This window comes from Papaver somniferum, chromosome 7 (genome assembly GCF_003573695.1).
Source record: "Papaver somniferum cultivar HN1 chromosome 7, ASM357369v1, whole genome shotgun sequence".
NCBI lineage: Eukaryota > Viridiplantae > Streptophyta > Magnoliopsida > Ranunculales > Papaveraceae > Papaver > Papaver somniferum.
In genome coordinates, this window is record NC_039364.1 from 39228517 (window position 1) to 39249193 (window position 20677).

At 36.4% G+C, this 20677-nt stretch overlaps 1 protein-coding gene across 4 annotated transcripts; it reads left to right on the plus strand.

Annotated features, from left to right (window-relative positions):
• The first annotated feature begins 13489 nt into the window (after positions 1-13489).
• Positions 13490-16569, plus strand: LOC113297040 (ubiquitin-conjugating enzyme E2 5A-like). 4 transcript variants are annotated; one of them, XM_026545435.1, is made up of 3 exons: positions 13490-13875; positions 14010-14235; positions 16112-16569. In XM_026545435.1, exons 2-3 carry the CDS (start codon positions 14020-14022, stop codon positions 16340-16342), a joined length of 447 nt encoding a protein of 148 aa, XP_026401220.1. In that variant the 5' UTR covers positions 13490-13875; positions 14010-14019; the 3' UTR covers positions 16343-16569. The 4 variants fall into 4 exon arrangements, with proteins under 4 accessions (XP_026401220.1, XP_026401218.1, XP_026401221.1 ...); XM_026545433.1 differs by having other exon boundaries at positions 13495-13875; positions 14005-14235; XM_026545436.1 differs by having other exon boundaries at positions 13500-13610; positions 14005-14235.
• The last annotated feature ends 4108 nt before the right edge of the window (positions 16570-20677 follow it).

A 20677-nucleotide genomic window follows, 5' to 3' on the forward strand; every position in this document is an offset into this window, starting at 1 on the left:
GTGCTTCAGAAATAGAGAAAGTCCTGACAGGAAGAGGATCTCTGTGTACTCCTTCGGCTCCAAGGTTAAGTTCTCCTGACTCAACCTTTTCTCTGAATATGCGTTTCAAAACTTTGCAGCTACTTGTGGGGTGATTGACGAACCTGTGGAATTGTCAGTAACGAGGATTTTCCATGTCTTCCTCAGTTGGGTCTCTCCTGACGTATGGCAATTTGATTGCACCATCTTGGATCTAGGCGTCTAATAGTTCGAGCACTTCTCCAATGGGGAGAGGAAAATCAGGTGCATCATCAGGAGCATCTGTGCGTTGGCCAGGAGCCTGTGTCTCTGGTTTGTCCTTCTTTTGCGTCTTTGGAGGAGCTGCAGCATGCTTGTTCGGGGATTCAGCCTTGCGCTTGCTCCCTTCTGCAACAACGTTTGTAGAGGACTGCAGGTTGTACTGCTTATTGATCAGGCGTTTGCTTCCTCGAGTGTCACGTGATTCCTCAGTCTTTGTGGACTTTGCTCTTTCTAACAGAGCAGGTGCAGTGGTTGTTGATCTCTTCGCGGCTTCGTGAAGTTCTGAGAAAGTCTGGAATCGAAGATTCTCCAGTAGAGCTTTGTAGACCGGGAGCATGCCATTGATACACAAATCTACCAGCTGCTGGTATGTGACATTTGGGTCATGCCAGTCCAGGGCCTGGACTCTGAATCTTTTCACGTAATCATTGGGATTCTCACTGACCCTCTGGAACATTCTTCCAAGATCAGAGAGAGTGACTTGCTCTGACACGAAAAAGTACTTCCTGTAGAAGGCGTTGATCATTTCTCCCCAATTATTGATAGTCCCTGGTGCGATGTTGTTGTACCAGGTGTATGCTCTTCCTTTCAAGGATTTTGAAAACTCTTTGAGACGAACAACATGGTTATGTTGATGCTCTCCCAAGGATTCGAGAAAACGAGAGACATGTTCTCGAGCATTGCCAGTTCCGTCATACAGAGTGAAAATTGGAGAAATGTAACCTTTTGGAAGGGGAATCCTCTGCGTAGCGGCAGGATAAGGAGGTTGGTGACGATGGACATGTGATGTCTTGTCTTTTCCACGGTTCTCTAGAAGGCTCTCCACGTCTTCCCGAGTAATGAAATTTGATGGTTCCTTTGCTGATGAATCTGCAGCTTTGCCAGTTTCATCATCATCCACTGTATGGATTGGGATTACTTCAGGATCAGCAACATCTGAGGTTCTCCTTCTCTTTTCACTTTTCTTGAGTCTTCTCTGTCATCTTATCAGTAAGAGTTTTGAGATAATTACACAGCCTTCTGTGTAGCAGCCATGTCAGTCTGATTCTTTGCGAGAGTCTCCTGCACTTTGATAAGATCAACAATGGTAGGTGGTCGATTTCCTCTGACTTCTTCAGGGTGTCGACCGAACAGGGGACGACATTCAGCGTAAGGAGGATTAATGTCACCATCGTCAGTGTTGGAGGCCGGAATCATTTTCGGGATATTCTGATTGTCATTGTTGTTGTTGCTAGTACTAGCGTCGTTTGTGTTGGAACCTGTAACTAACCCAGACCTAAGACCATCCATCTTGTGAAATCGTGAGATTGCAACCGAGAGATTAATCTCCCACTGTGGTCGCCAATCTGTGAGTGGGGAAAAAAGATTTGCTGGTTTTTACGGAATTGAAGAGTCGACCGTGTGGAGACTCCTTGAACCGAGCGAAATGTTAAACCTCACACAGATGCACTACAAGAAGGGAGTGCTTTAAGTTCAAGAGATCAATCTGTAAGACCCCGGTCTAAACCAAGAACAATGGCCGTTCCAGAGTCAATTCGTCCAAAAGAGAGGATGGGTTGATCTGTAGGAGGGAAGCTGAGAAATGCGTGAGATCAATGGTGATCTGAGATTGTAGGTGTGTTGTGAATTCAGCGTGAAAATGCTCTGAATGATTGAATTTTGTTCAATTGAGAGTAATTTCTGTGACTTCGTGTAGAAGAAAGATTGTCTGTATGAACTTTTGATGAGAAATTGCTCGTTTTGGCGAATGTTGTTCGAGTGTTCGAAAACTTTTGTCTTTTCAATCAGGATTCAGAGACATTTTATAATGTCATAGTTGAAAACACCATGATCCCATGAAGGGTGACAGTTGTTGGAATCAGAGAGTGGGAAATGGGGAAATCGTGTTAAAACCAATTACTCATCGTGCGGAGACTTGGTTAACTTACCACCCACTACTTTGCTGACTCTTCCAACTGATTCCACGACTTGCTCACATTCTCATCGTGGGTGAACACACGTGTCGTAGACCGTCAGACCAAAACCCTAGTTAGTATCCCCCCATGTGACACGATTGAAATCTCGTGATTGTGGAATCAGTTGCTGACTTTATGGGACGATGAGTCCATGTATTGCTGAGTTGAACATGATTAGCAAATGTTTCGAAACTCATGAATTTAAGGTGTTTGCTGAGACGAGGTATCATCATAACCTAAGACGAGCAAAAATGTGTTGCTAAATTGTTGAATATTGACAGTTGAACCAATATTCTTTGATTTGAGCAAATATTGCTAGTCTGAGCGAATATTTCTAATTGAGTAAATATTGCCAGTTCGAGCGAATATTGCTAGTTTGAACAAATATTGTTCTTTTGATGAATTGTTGGTAGTTGGACCAAATAAAATATTAATTTAAGTTACTTACTGCTGAGTCGAGCAAAATAAATACGAATGTTAATCATGGAATCAACATAAAATTATCAGAGTGTTCGAATCTGCTCAGTGTAGTTGCAGGAAATCCTACAACACACCCCTTGTAATAATTTGTAGATCTAAACATAAAAATGATGATAAGAATGCTAAAATTTTAAATAGACACAAGGTTTACGTGGTTCGATCAATTTGATCTACATCCACGGGGTTAGGTTTTACTATGATTATTTGTAATTACATACGGATTACAATTGAGACTTCATTAATGAGTATTTGGAGCTCTCTCTCTCTCTGGTTTTTGGGGAAGAATAAGAAGATAATAATAATACAAGTTACTTTTCTCTCTTCTACCTTTATCTTTATATAGATATTTACATAGTGGATGACAGCTCATATGTGGTGAGATACAGCTAATATTTCTCCTAATTTCGGAATCACCGTGCGATGTTCTCGCAGGCTCACGTTGGATCTTAATTTGCACACATGCTACGTTCTCTCGCAAGCTTCCCTACATTCTCGCGAGATCTTATTATTGTGTGATATTTGGATCCTACATCTTGCCTCTTTTTTCTTGAATATTGCTTGAAGAGCAATCTTTAAGGAAAAATCCGTCTTGTTGAAGTTTTTGGAGTAGTCTTTAATCTTTATTGATGAAGGAACGAGCGAAAGAATACTGGACTTGAAAAGTACGTACTTGCTTCTATTCTTTTGTGAAGTTCTGGAACGTTGCGAAGTAAATAAGAAGTATCACCTCTTGAAGTATCCGAAGTATGAAGTATCCTTGAAGAAGTATAAGAAGCATGAAGTATCCTCGATGAAGTATAAGAAATATTCAATTCTCGAAATATAAGAAGTATCCGTCCTTGAATGATAATAATAAGTATTGCCTCTATTCATGCGAAATTATTACTCCATTTTTGGTGATTCTTGCCGAGAATATAAAGAACATAAAATGTTTTCTTGGTAATCCATAGTTGCCTCTGTTCTTTATCTATGAGGGTAGAATCTTTGAGAAAATGTTGAATGTGCGAATTGTTTCCTCATTCTTATCTCGCCTCTTCTCATGTGTTGTGCTCATGCGATAGTATAATCTCTTCAAGTTGCTTATAATTGCGTAAAATAATTGAGCGAAATAATCATATCGTTCGGAATAATCACATTCTGCAAAATTCTGACACATTTGATGAAATTTTGAATCATTCTGCAAAATTCTGAATCATTTTGCGAAATTCTGAATAATCCTGCGAAATTCTGAACAATTCTGCGAAATTCTGAACAATTCTGCGAACTTCTGAACAATTCTGCGAAATTCTGAATAATTCTGCGAAATTCTGAAGAACTCTGCGAAATTCTGAACAATTCTGCGAAATTCTGAATAATTCTGCGAAATTCTGAATAACTCTGCGAAATTCTGAATAACTCTGCGAAATTCTGAACAATTCTGCGAAATTCTGAACAATTCTGCGAATCTAATGCTTATGTGATGATTATGTTATGAAATGAGTATGCGATGTTTATGCCATGAAATTCTTGTGCAATGCTTTTATGATGCGAGTATGATGCTTGTATGATGAGAATGCTTATCTATTGCAATGTATAGTTAATGTTTGTGTTACTTAGCTCATTTTTCCGTCTAAAATTGATGTAGCTTTAAATTACTTTCATTCTTCATTTCTTTGGCTTTTTCTTTAGTGTATGCATTCCTCTTCGTGTAGTTATTGTTCCTCACAAGTTCTTACTTGTGTTTCATCTTTCCTCTTTCCTGCACTATTAGTATCTCACAACAGTATGATCATAATATCAAGTCTGCGGCATTTTCACTGCCTCAGTTTCATTTCCATGTACATATTCACAAGCTTGTTTGCTTACATATAATCATTCTCGCAAGCTTACTTGCTTACTCATTTTCTTATGTGGTCTTATTTTGCCTTCCTAGTTAAAGGTCTTATTTTGCCACCTCTTGTCATTGCGAAAAAATCGCAGGACGTCTTTGCACTTTCATGCACAAACCCATTGATCTTGCCTTAACTTTTTCTTTTGTATTATTGCCTCTTCAGGATTGTTGCGACAATATGACAACCCTAAATATTCTTGCGAAAATAAAGCCCCATGACATTGTCGTCTTGCGACGAAATCGCAGGACGTCTTCACACTTTCATGTAATGACCCATTGATCTCGTCTTATCTTTTTCTCTAGTATTATTGCCTCTTCAGGATTGTTGCACAAATATGACAAGCCTTAATACCCTTGCGAGTAAAAATCCTCATGACATTTGCGTCTTAAGACGCTTATCAGCTCCCTAATGGAGGGTGCCGCCCTTATCTCCCCTCTGGTTGCCCCTTCAAGGAGGCGTACTTCTACCATACAAGGTTAGCTCCTCCCATCCTGTCTTAACAACAACCAGTTTTTTTCGCAGCCTCTTATCCCTTTTACCTATAGGGCTCATGGTTACGAGACTGCACCCTAAGTGGGGTTTTCTTCGGGTCGAGTGCAGTATAAGCCAAGACTTGTCAAGAATGGCAAGGACGCTTCAAACTCCCCTGGCAATCTTGACTCAACCGTGTACCTCGGCGCCTTGATCAGATTCTGCACTCCTTGGGAGAGTCCTTATTACCTTAGTCGCCCAACCTAAGTCATATGCTTAAGCTGAGAATCCAAGGTGCCTCTCCCGGATGGGCTTTATTGACCCCAAATCTCCATTACTCAGGTTCCGGGGGCGGTGTAACCTTTCCCTGAGCCATGCAACAGGTACCCCCTTATATGACGTACTTTAGGTCTTACATTTGCCTCTTGCGAAATTTTATTCGCAAACTAGGGTGTACGCCATAAAGGGCGCCCCTATCTGCGAAATTTTATTCGCGTTTCTGCGAAATTTTCGCGTCTCTTTGTTTCTGCAAAATGTTCGCGTTTTTTTATTCTCTCATTCATCTTTTCATTTCTGTCATCTGTTTCATTCATTCTTTCATTTCTGTCATCTCTTTCATTCGTTCTTTCATTCTCATAATATCATATCATTTGAATCAAAATAAGTAGTCAAGAGAAATTCTAATACATGGTAACTCTGAAATCTTTGTAGTTGTGAAATCTTTGTAATTCTGCGATTCTATCGCGTTTTGTAAATCAAATCAAAAATCTTTTTATTCTCTGCAAAAGAAATATTCTAGAGAAATATGTAAATTGAATTTTCTCAGTTTTCTGTAATTTTGAAATCTCGCAATCTTTGTAATTTTGAAATCTTGAAATCTTAGTAATCTTTGAAATCATGAAATGTTTGAAATCTTTGTAAATAAAATCAAAAATCTTTTATTTTCTGTAAAAGAAATATTCTAGAAATATATATAAATGGATTTTTTTTTAAATCTTGAAATCTTAGTAATTTTTGTAATTTTTGAAATCTTGAAATTTTTGTTATCGTGCGATTGAATCGCTTTTTGTAAATCAAATCAAAAATCTTTTTATTCGTTCTTAGTATAAAGTAAAATGTTCAAGGAAGTGGTACTAATTGTTCTCTCTTTAACAATATTCTCAAGAATACTAATTTTTTCTTGTTGTAGCATATTTTCTTGAGTGAGTCTTTTAATATTGTTAGAGAAGGATTCAATGATTTTGTAGAGTTCACGTTATCGACTAAGAAACTTCTCAAATTCCAAGAGTTGAGCATGATTGTGTAAGTCAATTGTCTCAGTTGGATTTTCTTTGGTTTTGGTGATATTCCTCCCTACTCCTGACATCCTGTCAATTGTCTTGTTTTTTTCTCTGGATTCGGAAGAATCAACTAAGGAGTTATCCTTTGAGGAAAAACCAAGACACTTGACATAGTCAAAAGTATGGGAAAACATGGACTATGCGTAAAAATGGGATACTACTTTTTCCACATAATCAGATTGCTACAAACACAAATTTGTAAGGTCTTTTAAACGTGTTTGCCTGCTCTGATACCAATTGAAAAAGCGGGGGTATAACAACCACACCCAATATTTCGATTAGCAATAAGTATGGACTAACTCCAATATACTTTCTAGAGAATCAACTAGATAGTCAGACTCAATCTAGAGAAAAGTATATCGATGAGTTAATATCTCTCTCACTTGATCTGATCTTTACTCAAGCAAATAAAAATCTGCGAGTCTTTATCAAATTCAAGGATAATAACTTGGATGGTACCAAAGACCAATATCCAAGTGTCAATCAATTTAAATCAACAACCAAAGGTCGGATATTCTAATTGATTGATCTTTACGCACAACCTGTGATATTTCAATTATATAACAAAATATAACGCAGAATAAAAATAACACAGACACCAGAAATTTTGTTAACAAGGAAACCGCAAATGCAGAAAAACCCCGGGACCTAGTCGAGATTGAAAACCACACTGTATTAATCCGCTACAGACACTAGCCTACTACAAACTAACTTCGGTCTGGACTGTAGTTGAACCCTAATCAATCTCACACTGATTCAAGGTACAGTTGCGCTCGTTACGTCTCTGATCCCAGCAGGATACTACGCACTTGATTCCCTTAGCTGATCTCACCCACAACTAAGAGTTGCTACGACCCAAAGTCGATGACTTGATAGACAAATCTGTCTCACACAGAAAAGACCATAGAATTGAATAAATCTGTCTCCCACAGAAATACCCAAGAGTTTTTGTTGCATCTTTTGATAAATCAAGGTGAACAGGAACTAATTGATAACCCGGACTTATATTCCCGAAGAACAGCCTAGTATTATCAATCACCTCACAACAATCTTAATCGTATGGTAGCGAAACAAGATGTTGCGGAATCACAAACGATGAGACGAAGATGTTTGTGATTTCTTTTTATCTTGCCCTATCAGAGATATAATCTCAAGTCAATTATTCAATTGAACTCGTACGATAGAAAGTGGCAAGACCAGATCGCTCAACTACAAGAAAGTAGTTTCGTCTGGCTTCACAATCCCAATGAAGTCTTTCAGTCATTAACCTACAGGGTCTCGAGAAGAAACCTAAGGTTAAAGGAGAATCGACTCTAGCAAAACCAACTAGTATCACACATGAGGTGTGGGGATTAGTTTTTCCAATTGGTAGATGTATCCTTTATATAGTTTTCAAATCAGGGTTTGCAATCCAAGTTACCTTGGTAACAAAGCATTCAATATTCACCGTTAGACGAAAAACTTGATTCAACCAAGCTAATATCTTTCAACCGTTAGATCGAAAATTAGATTGTCACACACAAATGAAATGTATTCATTTAGGTTTGAGTATCCGTACCTAAACGTGTACACTTAGTTGGTTCACAAATAGTTAACCAATGGTTAGCCATATGAGCACTTTCATATTAACCGTATTCATCTTTCTCATAACTAGTTCAAATGACTCATAAGAACTAGTTCAAGAGTTGTTCAATTGCTTAGGTCTTTATTCATAGACCCGATTGAAACAAAATCGGTTTGATTCACTTGAATCAATTCATGAACAATATAGCCACGGTTTGCAAAGATTGCATTCCTTTAATTTATTGCTTTAAGCTCATGAAATACCGATTTGAGAAATAACCAGCTTGGGTACGCGTACGGGTATGCGTACCTTAGCTACCGGATTTGAGTTTACAAACTCAGTAGAAATTTTCGGTTCAAAAACTTCCATGGGTACGCATATGGGTATATGTACCTAAGGCGACTAGTTTACTAGTTTGCAAACTTACAAACTCAGCAGAAATTTTCGGTTTGAAAACTTCCGCAGGTACGCGTACGGGTACGCGTACTCAACCTGTCTCCTTCACCAATACCGCATGCAGACATATGCACGCACTTGGTTTCCAGCACATGGATTTATACACTAATGTGCGAACACACTATATATGCTTATATCCATAGTTGGTAATCTCAACTCTATGTTTCAATCATTGAAACATTCTTCTATAATATTATAACAATCATTATTCACGACTATCGTCATCAAAGCTATTTTCAAGATTGAAACGTCATCATGAATTTCGTCACGGGTAAAGATGAAAGTGGTTAAAGAAAAAACTTACCAACACATATTTCGAGAAAAAGATAGGTGAGTAAACTCGGCTCGAAATGTGTATGTATGAAAACTATCATACTTATACAACTTTGTCTCAAGAGTAGGAGATAAAATAGACTTTGGAGTGACAGATAAATTCAAGTTTCCACATACCTTTTTGTCGGATGAAATTCCACTTATTCCTCAAGTAGTTCTTCGTCTTCGTAAGATGATCGCCATGGAGTCTGGAGCTCAACTGCACTTAACTATCCTAGACCGAGACTTAGTCATAAGTAAACTAGAAATCAAGACATATAGTTTTGATCACTAATATTGACAAACATGCTTGAGATAACAATGCATGCGAGTTCGACCGAGCAGTGCTCTAACAGTTTCATAGAGTTGTTCAATTGTTGATAATCACATAGAAGTATATATGATCCAATTGAAGGAAAATCGGAATGATTCATAATGTACAAAGTACAAGAATCAATTCATGAACATTAAGCCACGGTTTCCAAAGATTGCATTCCTTATTTCATAAATGTATTTGTCATGAGTGTGTAAACATACTAAACTGATTTTAGAACTTTGACCACTAAGTTTGCAAACGGGTACGCAAACTGTCATCCCGGACTAACTCAGGTAGAACCGTTCGCATACTGGTATGCAAACTTGGTTACCGGACTTTAACAGTTAATACCGTTCGCATACTGGTACGCAAACTTGGTTTCCGGACCCGAATCATACCAACACAGTTTGTACACTAAGTATGCATACTGTGATGTTTTCCAGACATGGGTTTTAGTTATAAACTTCCATTTCAATCACTGAAACATTCTTAGAAGATGACAATGACTGTCTCACACAAACCATTAGCTTATAAGAAATTTTCAAGTGATCGACTGATGAATACGAAACTTCCAAGTCGACATCAAATGACTGTCTCACACAAATCATGTAAGATGTTTCAAAGCAATTTCCACATGATCATCTTTTGACTCATTATTTAGTTTCCAACATATAAATTTCCAACTAAACTCGTCAAGAATAATGATGAATGTAGCTAAAGCAATAAGCTACCAACACATATTTCAAGAAATAGATAAGCGAGTTATACTCAGCTCGAAATAACAAATGTGTATGATATGAAAGTCTACATCACTATACAACTTTTGTCTCAATAGGAGATAGAATAGAATAAAATAGACTTCCGAGTGATAGATAAGTTTTAGTCTCCACATACCTTTTGTTGATGAAGTTCCTTCGAGTTCTTCAGTTGTAAGCGCCGTGAAGTCTAAAGCTCAACTACACAATCTATCCTAGTCTGAAACTCCTATAAGTAGACTAGAAATCAAAACTATAGTTTTGATCAACTAAACTTGACAAACAAGCTTGAGATAACAACGGTTGCGAGTTCGACCGAGCAGTGCTCTAATATTATCCATGACCAAAATGAATCTTGGATGAAACTAAGTAAAAGTCTGAACCAACTGATGTTCAAGAATCAACAGATGAATTATGATCAGGGGGTGAAATTCCACTCGAACCCAGAGCTAATTGGTTCTCCCTGAAATGTATTTTGGCGCAACAATTGACTATACATCCAACAATGAGTTTCCTACAATTTTCACACTACTCAAATCTATTTCTGCGATAAGAGAAACTATCCAACCCTAAACGCCGCCTGCTCAGAATTGCTCCCATAGGAGTGAATCTGAGCAGACCAACACCACTATCTTAGCCTTCTCATCTCTATAATCCCTCTCTACTCTCTTTTTCTGTCTGATTTTTGGTTTGTTTTTCCGGATTTAGGACTTTGTACCCTTATTTTTTATAGATCTAATTATTTTGCTGGTCTTTTTGTTAAAGTTTGATCTATCAATCTGTTTGCTATTTCAAATCTTTGATTTCAGTAGAATATTTAGGGTTTTAATCTTAATTATAGGTTCGGGTTTTATTTAGGTTTACTCAATTCATATTTCGTTTTCATATGTGGGGTTTGTATTTTAAGGACTTTTAATTCAATATCTAGCTTTGGTTTGTTTTTGATTCGTCTGATCATGGTATGGTTTATCTTTACTGGAAAAGTTGTTTCCATTTGAACACCAACCTCGGTATGGAGAAAACTAACATCAAGAAATTCAACAGTAGCAACGACGAAAGCAGAAACAAAATAAACAACAACAACAACAACAATTTCTAAGACTCATACACCGACTCAGACCTATTCAAGACCAATTTAGATCCCTGCAAACTGGTTCAGACACAGTTTGTAACTTCATGTTACTTTGATTTAGTTTTAGTTTGTTACTCTAGTTACATGTGTATGAAAAAACTGGAGAAATGGGTGGATCATCCATTGATCCTAGCTTCACTGCCTTGTGTAATGTTGTTAATTGTTTGGTGTTGTCTTCTACAACCTAAGTATGACCATTTAACTTAGTTATGAAAAAACATGAGAAATGGATGGATCATTTGCTGATCCTAACTTCTCTTCCTTGTGCAGTGATGTTAAATTGTTTGTTGTTGTCTTCTACCATCCAAACACGACAATAACTTATTTATGAAAAACCTTGAGAAATGGATGGATTTTCTATTGATCCTGACATCCCTGCCTTGTGCAGTAATGTTGAATTGTTTGGTTTTGTTTCCAAGAATCCAAACATGACCATTTAAAATTGTTTTGTCTATCTGATTTTAGTATATGAAATTGGTTGTAATGGTTAAACTATTTGATCCGTGGAAAATCCAAAATGTTGAAGGTAGTAGCTTAAATTCTGAAACCGTTGTTGTAATCATTAATATACTATGTTTTTCTCCTTTCCGGAAATAAATAAATAAATCTTTTTTTTATCATCAAATAAATATATTCCTTATCATTCATAAAAGTATAAAAAGTAAATTAAATAAAATCTGAGCAGATTCGGTCGAGCTGATTGGTGTGAATCAAACCGTCTTTCCTGCACATCATTTTGCTTTAGGGTGTTCCTTTATATACCCCAGAAAATGCTAATGGTACCCCTTTATCTGCATATCCCCAACACTTATCTACCCACACCATCAGATATGCTCGATTTTTGTACCCCAAACGCCGGAACAGCAACACAACCAAAACTACCAACTCAGAGAATATACGTAATCCCATAACCAAATGAGAAGATGAGGTAGAAAGTAAATACCCCATCAGATCTCCTCCAAAGTCCAAACATTATCAATCAAAAATTCTTCTACTATAACTACCACTGTAACTTATAAAATTCCTCCCTTACACGCTAACACTTATTTTCAATCACAATCTGACAACGAAATACAATTAAACATCTGCTCCTAAAGAATTAATAAATGGAAATATGGACAGACAGTCATATATGTCTTTCGTCATCCCATTCTCATATTGAATTAGATAAAATTTTGTACAATGAGGAAGGAAAAGAAAAGGTACGTAAAATAAAGAGGACGACAATTGGTGCGACCATTCTAAGAGCTTAAGATCAAACGGTAATTGATCAATCACCAAAGAAGAAGAATATACCATAATCATTGTTAAGAAGAAGAATACATCGTGATTTTGTTGATGCTATTGTTAATCGGTGAAGATGGGAGATTGGTTTTAGTTTTCGGACCCCTTAGATTACGAACAACAATATCCTAAGCTTTAACAGCTGAACCAAAACTACCAAACCAGACTCTAGTTTTCTTTCATGAATCTCTAATTTCTGCCGCAAATCTTCGCTATGATTTTCCGTTTTATTTTTTAGGATTTTATGTATGGTAATATTAATTCTTTTCGGAAGGGGTATCGGTATTAAAAATTTCATTCAATTTCATGACTTTCTAGTTATAACTAACATCACTACCCATGGGGGTATTGCTAGTATTTTATGGGGTGTATAAAGGAACGCCCTTGCTTTAAAACACCCTGATCCTTGACATATTCTGAAGATTAAAAAGTCAAGAAACAGTTGATATTAAAATCACACAGTAAATAAGCAAGTGGTTTGAATGTGACTGACAGCTGCGGTTTTGCCCTTCCTCGAGTAAGTAAAAATCTCTGTCTTCCAATCCTAGTTAGTAAGTTCGCGAATGATTCGCGAATCATTCGCGAATTTTTCCGTATCACGAATTTTACCGTCTTATTCACGTACGTTTGCAACTCCGAATCCAAGTCGCGTATTATGTGGCATTCCCGGATTATTCGCGAATCGTTCACGAATTTTACGTATCCCGAATGATACGTCCGCTTAATTCGTCATAAATTCTTTAGCTTTTACTTTTCAAAGACTCCACTTTTTGGGCTTTACTGCCTCCCGAACATACACGACCGAATATTAGACGTGTTGTAATTTTTATGAAATAAAAACGACTGAAGAGATTTGAAGGTGAAGGTGAGAGAGATCTCAAACTCACTAACCAAGCATCTAAACCACCATACGACGTCCTTTTGGATAACTAATGTTGTATATATTATTAATATCATCATATTGAGTTTATTTTTCCTTAAATAACTCACACATATGCATAAAAATTGGTCTATGACCTTATAAATACAAATTATTTGTTATATATAGATACCGAATTTTCAGAGCCGAACTCACATTTATAAATCGAATTATACACGTACGTATGCCGTTCCGAATTAATGACGAATCACGTCCCGTTGACCGAATTTTGGACCGAATCTGAATTTTACAAAACCGTATAATACTCGTACGTTTGCCGTTCCGTACGTTTGCCGAATCCCGAATTGCTAACTAGGCTTCCAATACGTTATCAATTTCACTCTCTCTCTCTTGGGACATAAAAGAGTTTGTCAAGTTTCAAAAGTATCTTTCAAATCCGCCATTGCAGAAGCTTCTCCTTCCAACCCAGATTCATAATTACATTCGCCATCAAACTAGTAACTGAAAGAAATTAAGCAAGTTCTTTGTTTTCGAACCTTTTAACTCCAAATCTGTTTGATAATTTTATTGATTTTTTTTCGTCAACTTATCTTTTTAAGGTTGCGTAGGTTTTATGCATTGAAATGAGAAAAAAATAACTCTTTTTTCTTCTTTTTGTTTGTTCGCCTCTCCTTTAGATAAGATTCTTTGTCTTTTCCATCCCCTCTCTTTGATATTTATTTCAATTTTTTAGATATTTTCTCTCCGTTCGTTTCAGTTTCCTCTTTTGAGATTTTCCAGGTAACAACTGGTGCTTTCTTCATTTGTAGATTAGATCATTAGTTCAGTTTCATAAGGATCTCAATTATTTTCCTTCGATTCATGTTAATTTTAGTTATGTGTTTTCTGATGTTGAATTTTGTAAACTAGAAAAGAAGGTTTTTAATGGCTAGCAAAAGGATTCAGAAGGAGCTACAGGATTTACAGAGAGATCCACCAACATCATGCAGTGCTGGACCTGCCGGGGAAGACTTATTCCACTGGCAAGCGACTATCATGGGACCCTCTGATAGTCCTTATGCTGGAGGTGTTTTCTTTGTCATGATTCATTTCCCACCAGATTATCCGTTCAAGCCGCCCAAGGTCAACTTCCAGACAAAGGTAATTCATTAAGCCACTAGAGAATGAGCAATCAATACAGCTGTTTATGTCAAGTTGTGCTTTAATTACTGGTTATTAGTTTATTTTAAGCTCATTCAATTCTTTCAATTCAATGAACTCGTCTCCCTTTTGGAGAATTTATTGAATGGTTATAATTTACGCAACTGTGAGGATTAAATGCCCACAAAGAGTAAGCAGGCCTTAAGCAAACTGAATTAATGATTGGGAGCGACTTAGATAAAAGAATTGGTAAGCCTTTTAGAAATGAACTGATTCCCCTTGACTCCATCATCAATCAGCATACAGGATGAACTAGTCAATGTAAGATAATTGCTACGTAGTCACCACAATTCTTAGACACGCCAAACATAGTTCTTGTAAGAAACTGAAGGGCCTTTTCAGCAAATCTTAGCCTTTTGAGGTATCTCTTGGTTAATAGTTAGTTAGTTATTATTCTGTTGGTGCAATTCTGAAGAATATTTCCTATTGTCTGTCAGGTCCGATTGAGTTTTTTCTTTCCAAGAACAGTTTTCTTGGGCCTAATCTAAGTAGTGAGTTTAGATTTGAAGTGGTAAATATGTTAATATATACTAATATTTTATCTATCTATTCTGGAAGAATATTAAGTAACATTGAGAGAAAGAGAAGGGAGTAAAAGTTAAATACAGTTACCGCCGAACTATCGTGATTCATGAGCTCAGTCGACCCAGTAGTAACTTACAGTCTTTGCAACTTCCATTGAAAACAATGTCTTCAAATTCAACCCTATTGAATATGTCCAAGTATGTTGGCTCCTGAATAAAATACATTTCAGCACTACGTTGTTGGGTAAGCCCTGTATACATCTTTATTGATATGGGTTTCACATGGAACTAAGCTTGAATGTTATCATGTATCAGTAGCTTCTTCTTCTGAAGTTTCTAGGTATTAGAGCACCCTATATTGGACTGGTTCTCCTTTAATTGCTTTTTGGTGTAATATCCTATGTCAGATAGCTTTTGCCAAGTTAATCCTTTTTCATGCTTAGTTGGAGTAGCACATCTCAATTACTAAAGGTGAACTTTATAGTATTGTGCATAGCAGAGACCTCTCCAGGTGACCTGATTTCGGCACCAAATTCTTTATCGATCAAAAAAAAAAAAAAAGAAAAAAGAAAAAAGAAAAGAAAACAAGAAAGAGCTTACAAGATGCTGCATAAATTTGTAACATGGGCAACTCACTCTACTAGTTTGAGCTCTTAAAAAGCCACATGTTCAGTAAATCTACATGTGTGACTGTGAAAGCTTAAAACATGCAAGAAACCCTTGCAAAGGTTTCAAGACTCACTAACATGTATGCGATACTTAATATTAGTCACATGGCATGATCAGCATCATCTGTTGGAATACTCTCTCAGTCTCTTGATTTATGTACTAGTTTAATTGAATGACGATTAGTTGGGATTTTGGTGAAACAAAATTATTCCGTGGTGATGATTTTATCTCTTTAAGAAGTGAAGTTTAATATTTGTTTGGACTTACTAATTGTTAGTGTTACTCTTTGTTGTCATTACCATACAGGCATACTCTAAGGTCTGGTCACGTTGAAGGTGTATCATTTGACTACATTAAAATGCCAGCATAGTTGTAATCCGTTTTCCGTGCATTCTTGTGTGTGTAAATATTTCCGTGTTTTATGAGGTTTATTGAATTTCTAATTTTAGCACAGCATGTTTTCTTGGTTTTGCTGACTCTTGCCATTTCTTTGTGTTTCACTTATTCAAATCTAAATCATCCTTTATGTCTATCCTAAACAAAACTCCATCATTTTCAACTCTTTGTCTGCGAAACATTTGATTTGATTAATAAAGCTATGCGTACTTTTATTTGCCATGCAGGTTTATCACCCTAACATTAACTCCAACGGCAGTATATGTCTTGACATTCTGAAGGAGCAGTGGAGCCCAGCATTAACGATCTCAAAGGTCCTTCTCTCCATCTGTTCACTCCTGACCGATCCAAACCCTGACGATCCCCTCGTTCCTGAAATAGCCCACATCTACAAGAACCAAAGAAACCGGTATGAAGAAACAGCAAGAGCATGGACCCAGAAATATGCTATGAATTAAAGATCAGGTGCGCAAGGAAGTAGTCGTGGATCAGAATCGTCGGGTACTTTATAACAAAGAGATGATGATGTTTTAGACAATGTATTGAATGGTGTGTCTTTTTCTTCTTGATTAACCAATCTGCCCTATCAAAGTTGCATGGCATGTTTGGTTTTTGTATATTATAACTGCTATTCATGCGAGAATTTCTATACGTTTCTATGTATTGTATTTGTGGATTTCTGTTCTGTTATACGCCTTTTGGGGCTTAATTTTCAGCTGATCACTGCTGAAAAGGTATATTGAACCAGAGCCGGCTATAGCCTTATAGGCCTGGCCAGCTAGGCAAGGCCATTGCCTAGATCCTCGTATTGTTGGGTTTCCAAAAGAACCAACTTTGGGAGTTAGTAACCCTTACATTTTCCGAGAGTAGAGCCATCGAATGTTGAGTTATTGGAAACCACTCGAACATTTGATTTATCTACTTCTAAAGCAAATTTAATACAAGAAGGGGAAACATTCTCCCAGTTAAGAACGTTGCTAAAGGATTTTGCTTCCTTTGCCAGAATATCTGCCGCATTGTTTGTTGTTCATGGGGCAAATTGAAAACCCAAAACTTTTTGACAAGAATTGAAAATGTTTTTAACTTCATCCAAAATAGACTGATTCTGCCATTCCAATTGAGATTCTCTTCCATTCAGGTAATCAAAGAGATTTTTTCAGTCTCCTTCTACTGAAAAGTTTGACAGTCCTTCCTCAGCTGCCCATTGCGCTCCTTGAAGTAATCCTAAGGCTTTCACTTCTTCAGAGGTAGAAGTTGTGAATGGTCCTGCTCTGCCAATTTTGAAGTCCCCTCATCATTCCTAAAAATTAAAGAAAAACCTGCAGGCAAATTCAAAGAGATCCAAGATGCATCTATGTTGAGTTTAAGTTGATCTTTCCTAGGCGGTATCCAGCCATGTCTCTTAGTTTTATTTAGCGTTGAGAGTCTTGTTGGGATATCATCCTTGTACCAGTAGTCTATTTATCTTTGTATTTCTAAGCCTAATTGGGCACTAGTTTGTTGTTTTTGTTCAAAGACTCTATTACATCTTTCTTTCCAAATAAACCATGTTTTTGTCAAAATGATTTCTACAGGTATATTAGGATCTTTTTTTTCCTATCCAAGCCTTGCGAATATCTAAAAAAGATGTAGAACTGTGTATGTTAAGGACCATAGGGGATGCTTCTGCAGCTCATACAGATTTAGCATAAGGACAAGATATAAACAAATGTTCTACAGATTCTGCCACATTGCAACCAAAAGAGCAGTTAGGATGAATATCTTCCATGAATGAAGATAGTTTCAGATTTGTTGAGAGAGCACCCTGCAGACATTTCCAAATAAAGATTTTAATTCTTTGGGAAACTTTAAGTTCCCATAAGCTTTTCCAAAAGGCATCCGGCTGTCCTAAGTTGTAATGATTCACAGTTCTTTCAGTGAGCTTATTGTACATGGATTTCACTGTAAAAACCCCATATTTTGTAAGCATCCATATAAGAGTATCAAGTTTATCTTTGACTATTCTAATGCTGATAATTTTCCTAGCAATATAATCAGGAAACATTTCAAAGATTAAGGTTGAGTTCCACTTCTTAGTGAAAGGATCAATCAGGTCCTTCACAAGTGTTAAGTGTGAGTTACTAGTAGTTCTAAAGCTACTTAGATTAGATTCTAAATTCATTATATCCATCTATCAGTCCAGATATTAGTACTAATTCCATCTCTAATTTCCCAAATGTTGTTTTGTTCAATATGATGTATGCCTTTGATGATACATTTCCAAATCCAAGAGCTAGTTGTTGGGATTTTGGCTTTGAACACAGAGGTACTTCTGAAGTATCTAGGTTTTAATTGGGTTACCCATAAAGCATTAGGTTCTGTTAGAATTCTCCAAGCTAACTTAGTTATCATAGCTAAGTTGAAAGTATGAGCATTTCTAAAACCTAGTCCTCCTTTGTTTTTTGGTTTACAGAGACAAGAATAGGATTTAGGATAATAACCCTTGTAATCTATTTCCTTGCCCCACCAAAAATCCCTCTGAAGGGAATATATTTTATTAGTGACTTTCTTTGGTAAAATGAAACAACTCATTTGATAGCTAGCCATACTTGCCAAAGAAGACTTGTTAAGAATTAACTTACTACTTTGGGGTAGAATCTTGCCCATCCAACCTTGGATTTTGTGTTCCATTTTCTCAACCAAACTCTCAAAGAGTTTGATTTTTTGCTTTAATTATAAATATTGGGGTTCCTAAGTAATAATCTTGAGGATTAATTTTCTTAATTTTCAGGATTTTGCTAATCATTCTCTGGTGTTTAAGTTGAACTTTTTTATTGAAAAAAGTCCCAGATTTTTCAAAATTTGTTAACTGCCCAGAAGCTTTACCAAAGGAATCAAGTAAAGATAAAAGATTATGACATTCTCTAAAGTCAGCTCTAATGAAAAGAAGACAGTCATCTGCAAAAAATAGATGTGATTTGGGGCTATTCTTGGGGGTTATTTTAACACCATTTATAAGTTTTTCTTCTTCACTAGCCAGAAGCAATCTAGAAAAAAAAATTCCATGCATATAATGAACAAATAAGGAGAGAGAGGATCTCCTTGTCTAAGACACCTAGAAGGCTTGGAATATTCTCCAGGACTGTCATTGAGTAAGACTGCAATGGATGTAGTTGAAACACATTGGTAAATAAGACTACAAAAGTTGTTGTTAAATCCAAAAGCTTTCATGGTTGTAACTAAAAAATCCCAATCCACTCTATCAAAAGCCTTTGACATATCAATCTTGATTCCCACTCCAGCATGTTTCACTTTCTTTTTCTTGGAAGAGTGAATTATCTCTTGGGAAATTATGATATTGTCAGAGATTTTCCTTTTAGAAAGGAAAGCTGCTTGGAATGGGGATATGATAGAGTTAAGAAGGGGTTTAATCCTATTGGTTAAAATTTTAGCTATAATCTTGTAAATTGTGTTACAAAGACCAATAGGTCTAAAGCCACTAGGATTTATAGAATGCCGACTCTTAGGGATGAGGAATAGAAAGGTTTTGTTGAATTCAGGATGCATCACTCCTGATTCAAAAAAATGCTGAATAGAAGACACTACTTGTTCTCCCAAAGTTTCCCAATTTAGTTTAAAGAAACTAGCTGGAAAGCCATCAGGTCCAGGGGATTTGTTAGGTTTCAACTTTTTAATGACTGACCAAATTTCATCGGCAGAAGGAATAAAGTTTAAAAGAAGATTATCCTCAAAGGAAACACAAGGAGGAATGTTTTTGAATAAGTTAAGATTAGGAGTTGGGAGAGGAGAGGGAGCAGAGAAGAGATTGAGGAAAAAATCATAAAGTGATTTTTGCATTTCATCTATTTTGAAAGTAATTTCATTATCACTCCTTCTAAGACATTCAATGTTGTTCCATTTTCTTCTCTTCATAGTCTTAGTACAGAAGTATTTAGTATTTTTTCCTCATAGGTTGACCATGTTATCTCTAGATTGATGCTTTGCTATGGCTTCTTGATTAGCATAGAGATTTTCTAGCAAAGAAAGTTTACCTCTAAGTTTTTCTTTCTTCTTGTATATAAAGGTAGAGTTATTCAGATTACTAATTTGAGACAAAGTTTGTTTAATTTGTTTAGAAGGGAGGCCAAAAATATTATTCTTCCAGAAGTCTAAATTGGTTTGTAAATATTGAGGTGTAGAATCAAAGACTGAGTTGGATTTTCTCTAATGATATGATCCCAAGAGTCTTTTATGGTTTGAACACATGAGCTTTCCTTTTTCCAAGTGTCATAAAACTTAAAAGTCTTTTATGGTTTGAACACATGAGCTTTCCTTTTTCCAAGTGTCATAAAACTTAAAAGTCTTTTATGGTTTGAACACATGAGCTTTCCTTTTACCAACTTAAAACTATTTAGAAGGGAGACCATTTACAAAAGATGACCTCTTTTCTTCTTGAACCATCATTTGGGGCATACATGAATATTTTGGGGCCTCTTGAATAAGACAAAAACAGGGTTGGAAATAACTGTTTCTAGGGTGTCCCTTATCCAACCTATTTTCATAAATGCGAAAATACCCTTGAATAATTAGTATAAATTAGTGTAAATTTTATTAATTAGTTGTTACTGATTGTAATTAGGTTAGTATTAATTTAGGATAAATGATTAGTGTTAATTTTATTAGTTGTTAATGATTGTAGTTAGGTTAGTATTAATTTAGGATAATAATTTTCTTTTGAAAGAGAGTTAGTGAGTTATTTAAGAAGAAGGAGAGGAGGAGGAGGAGGAGGGAGGAAGGAGGAGGAGGAGGAGAGA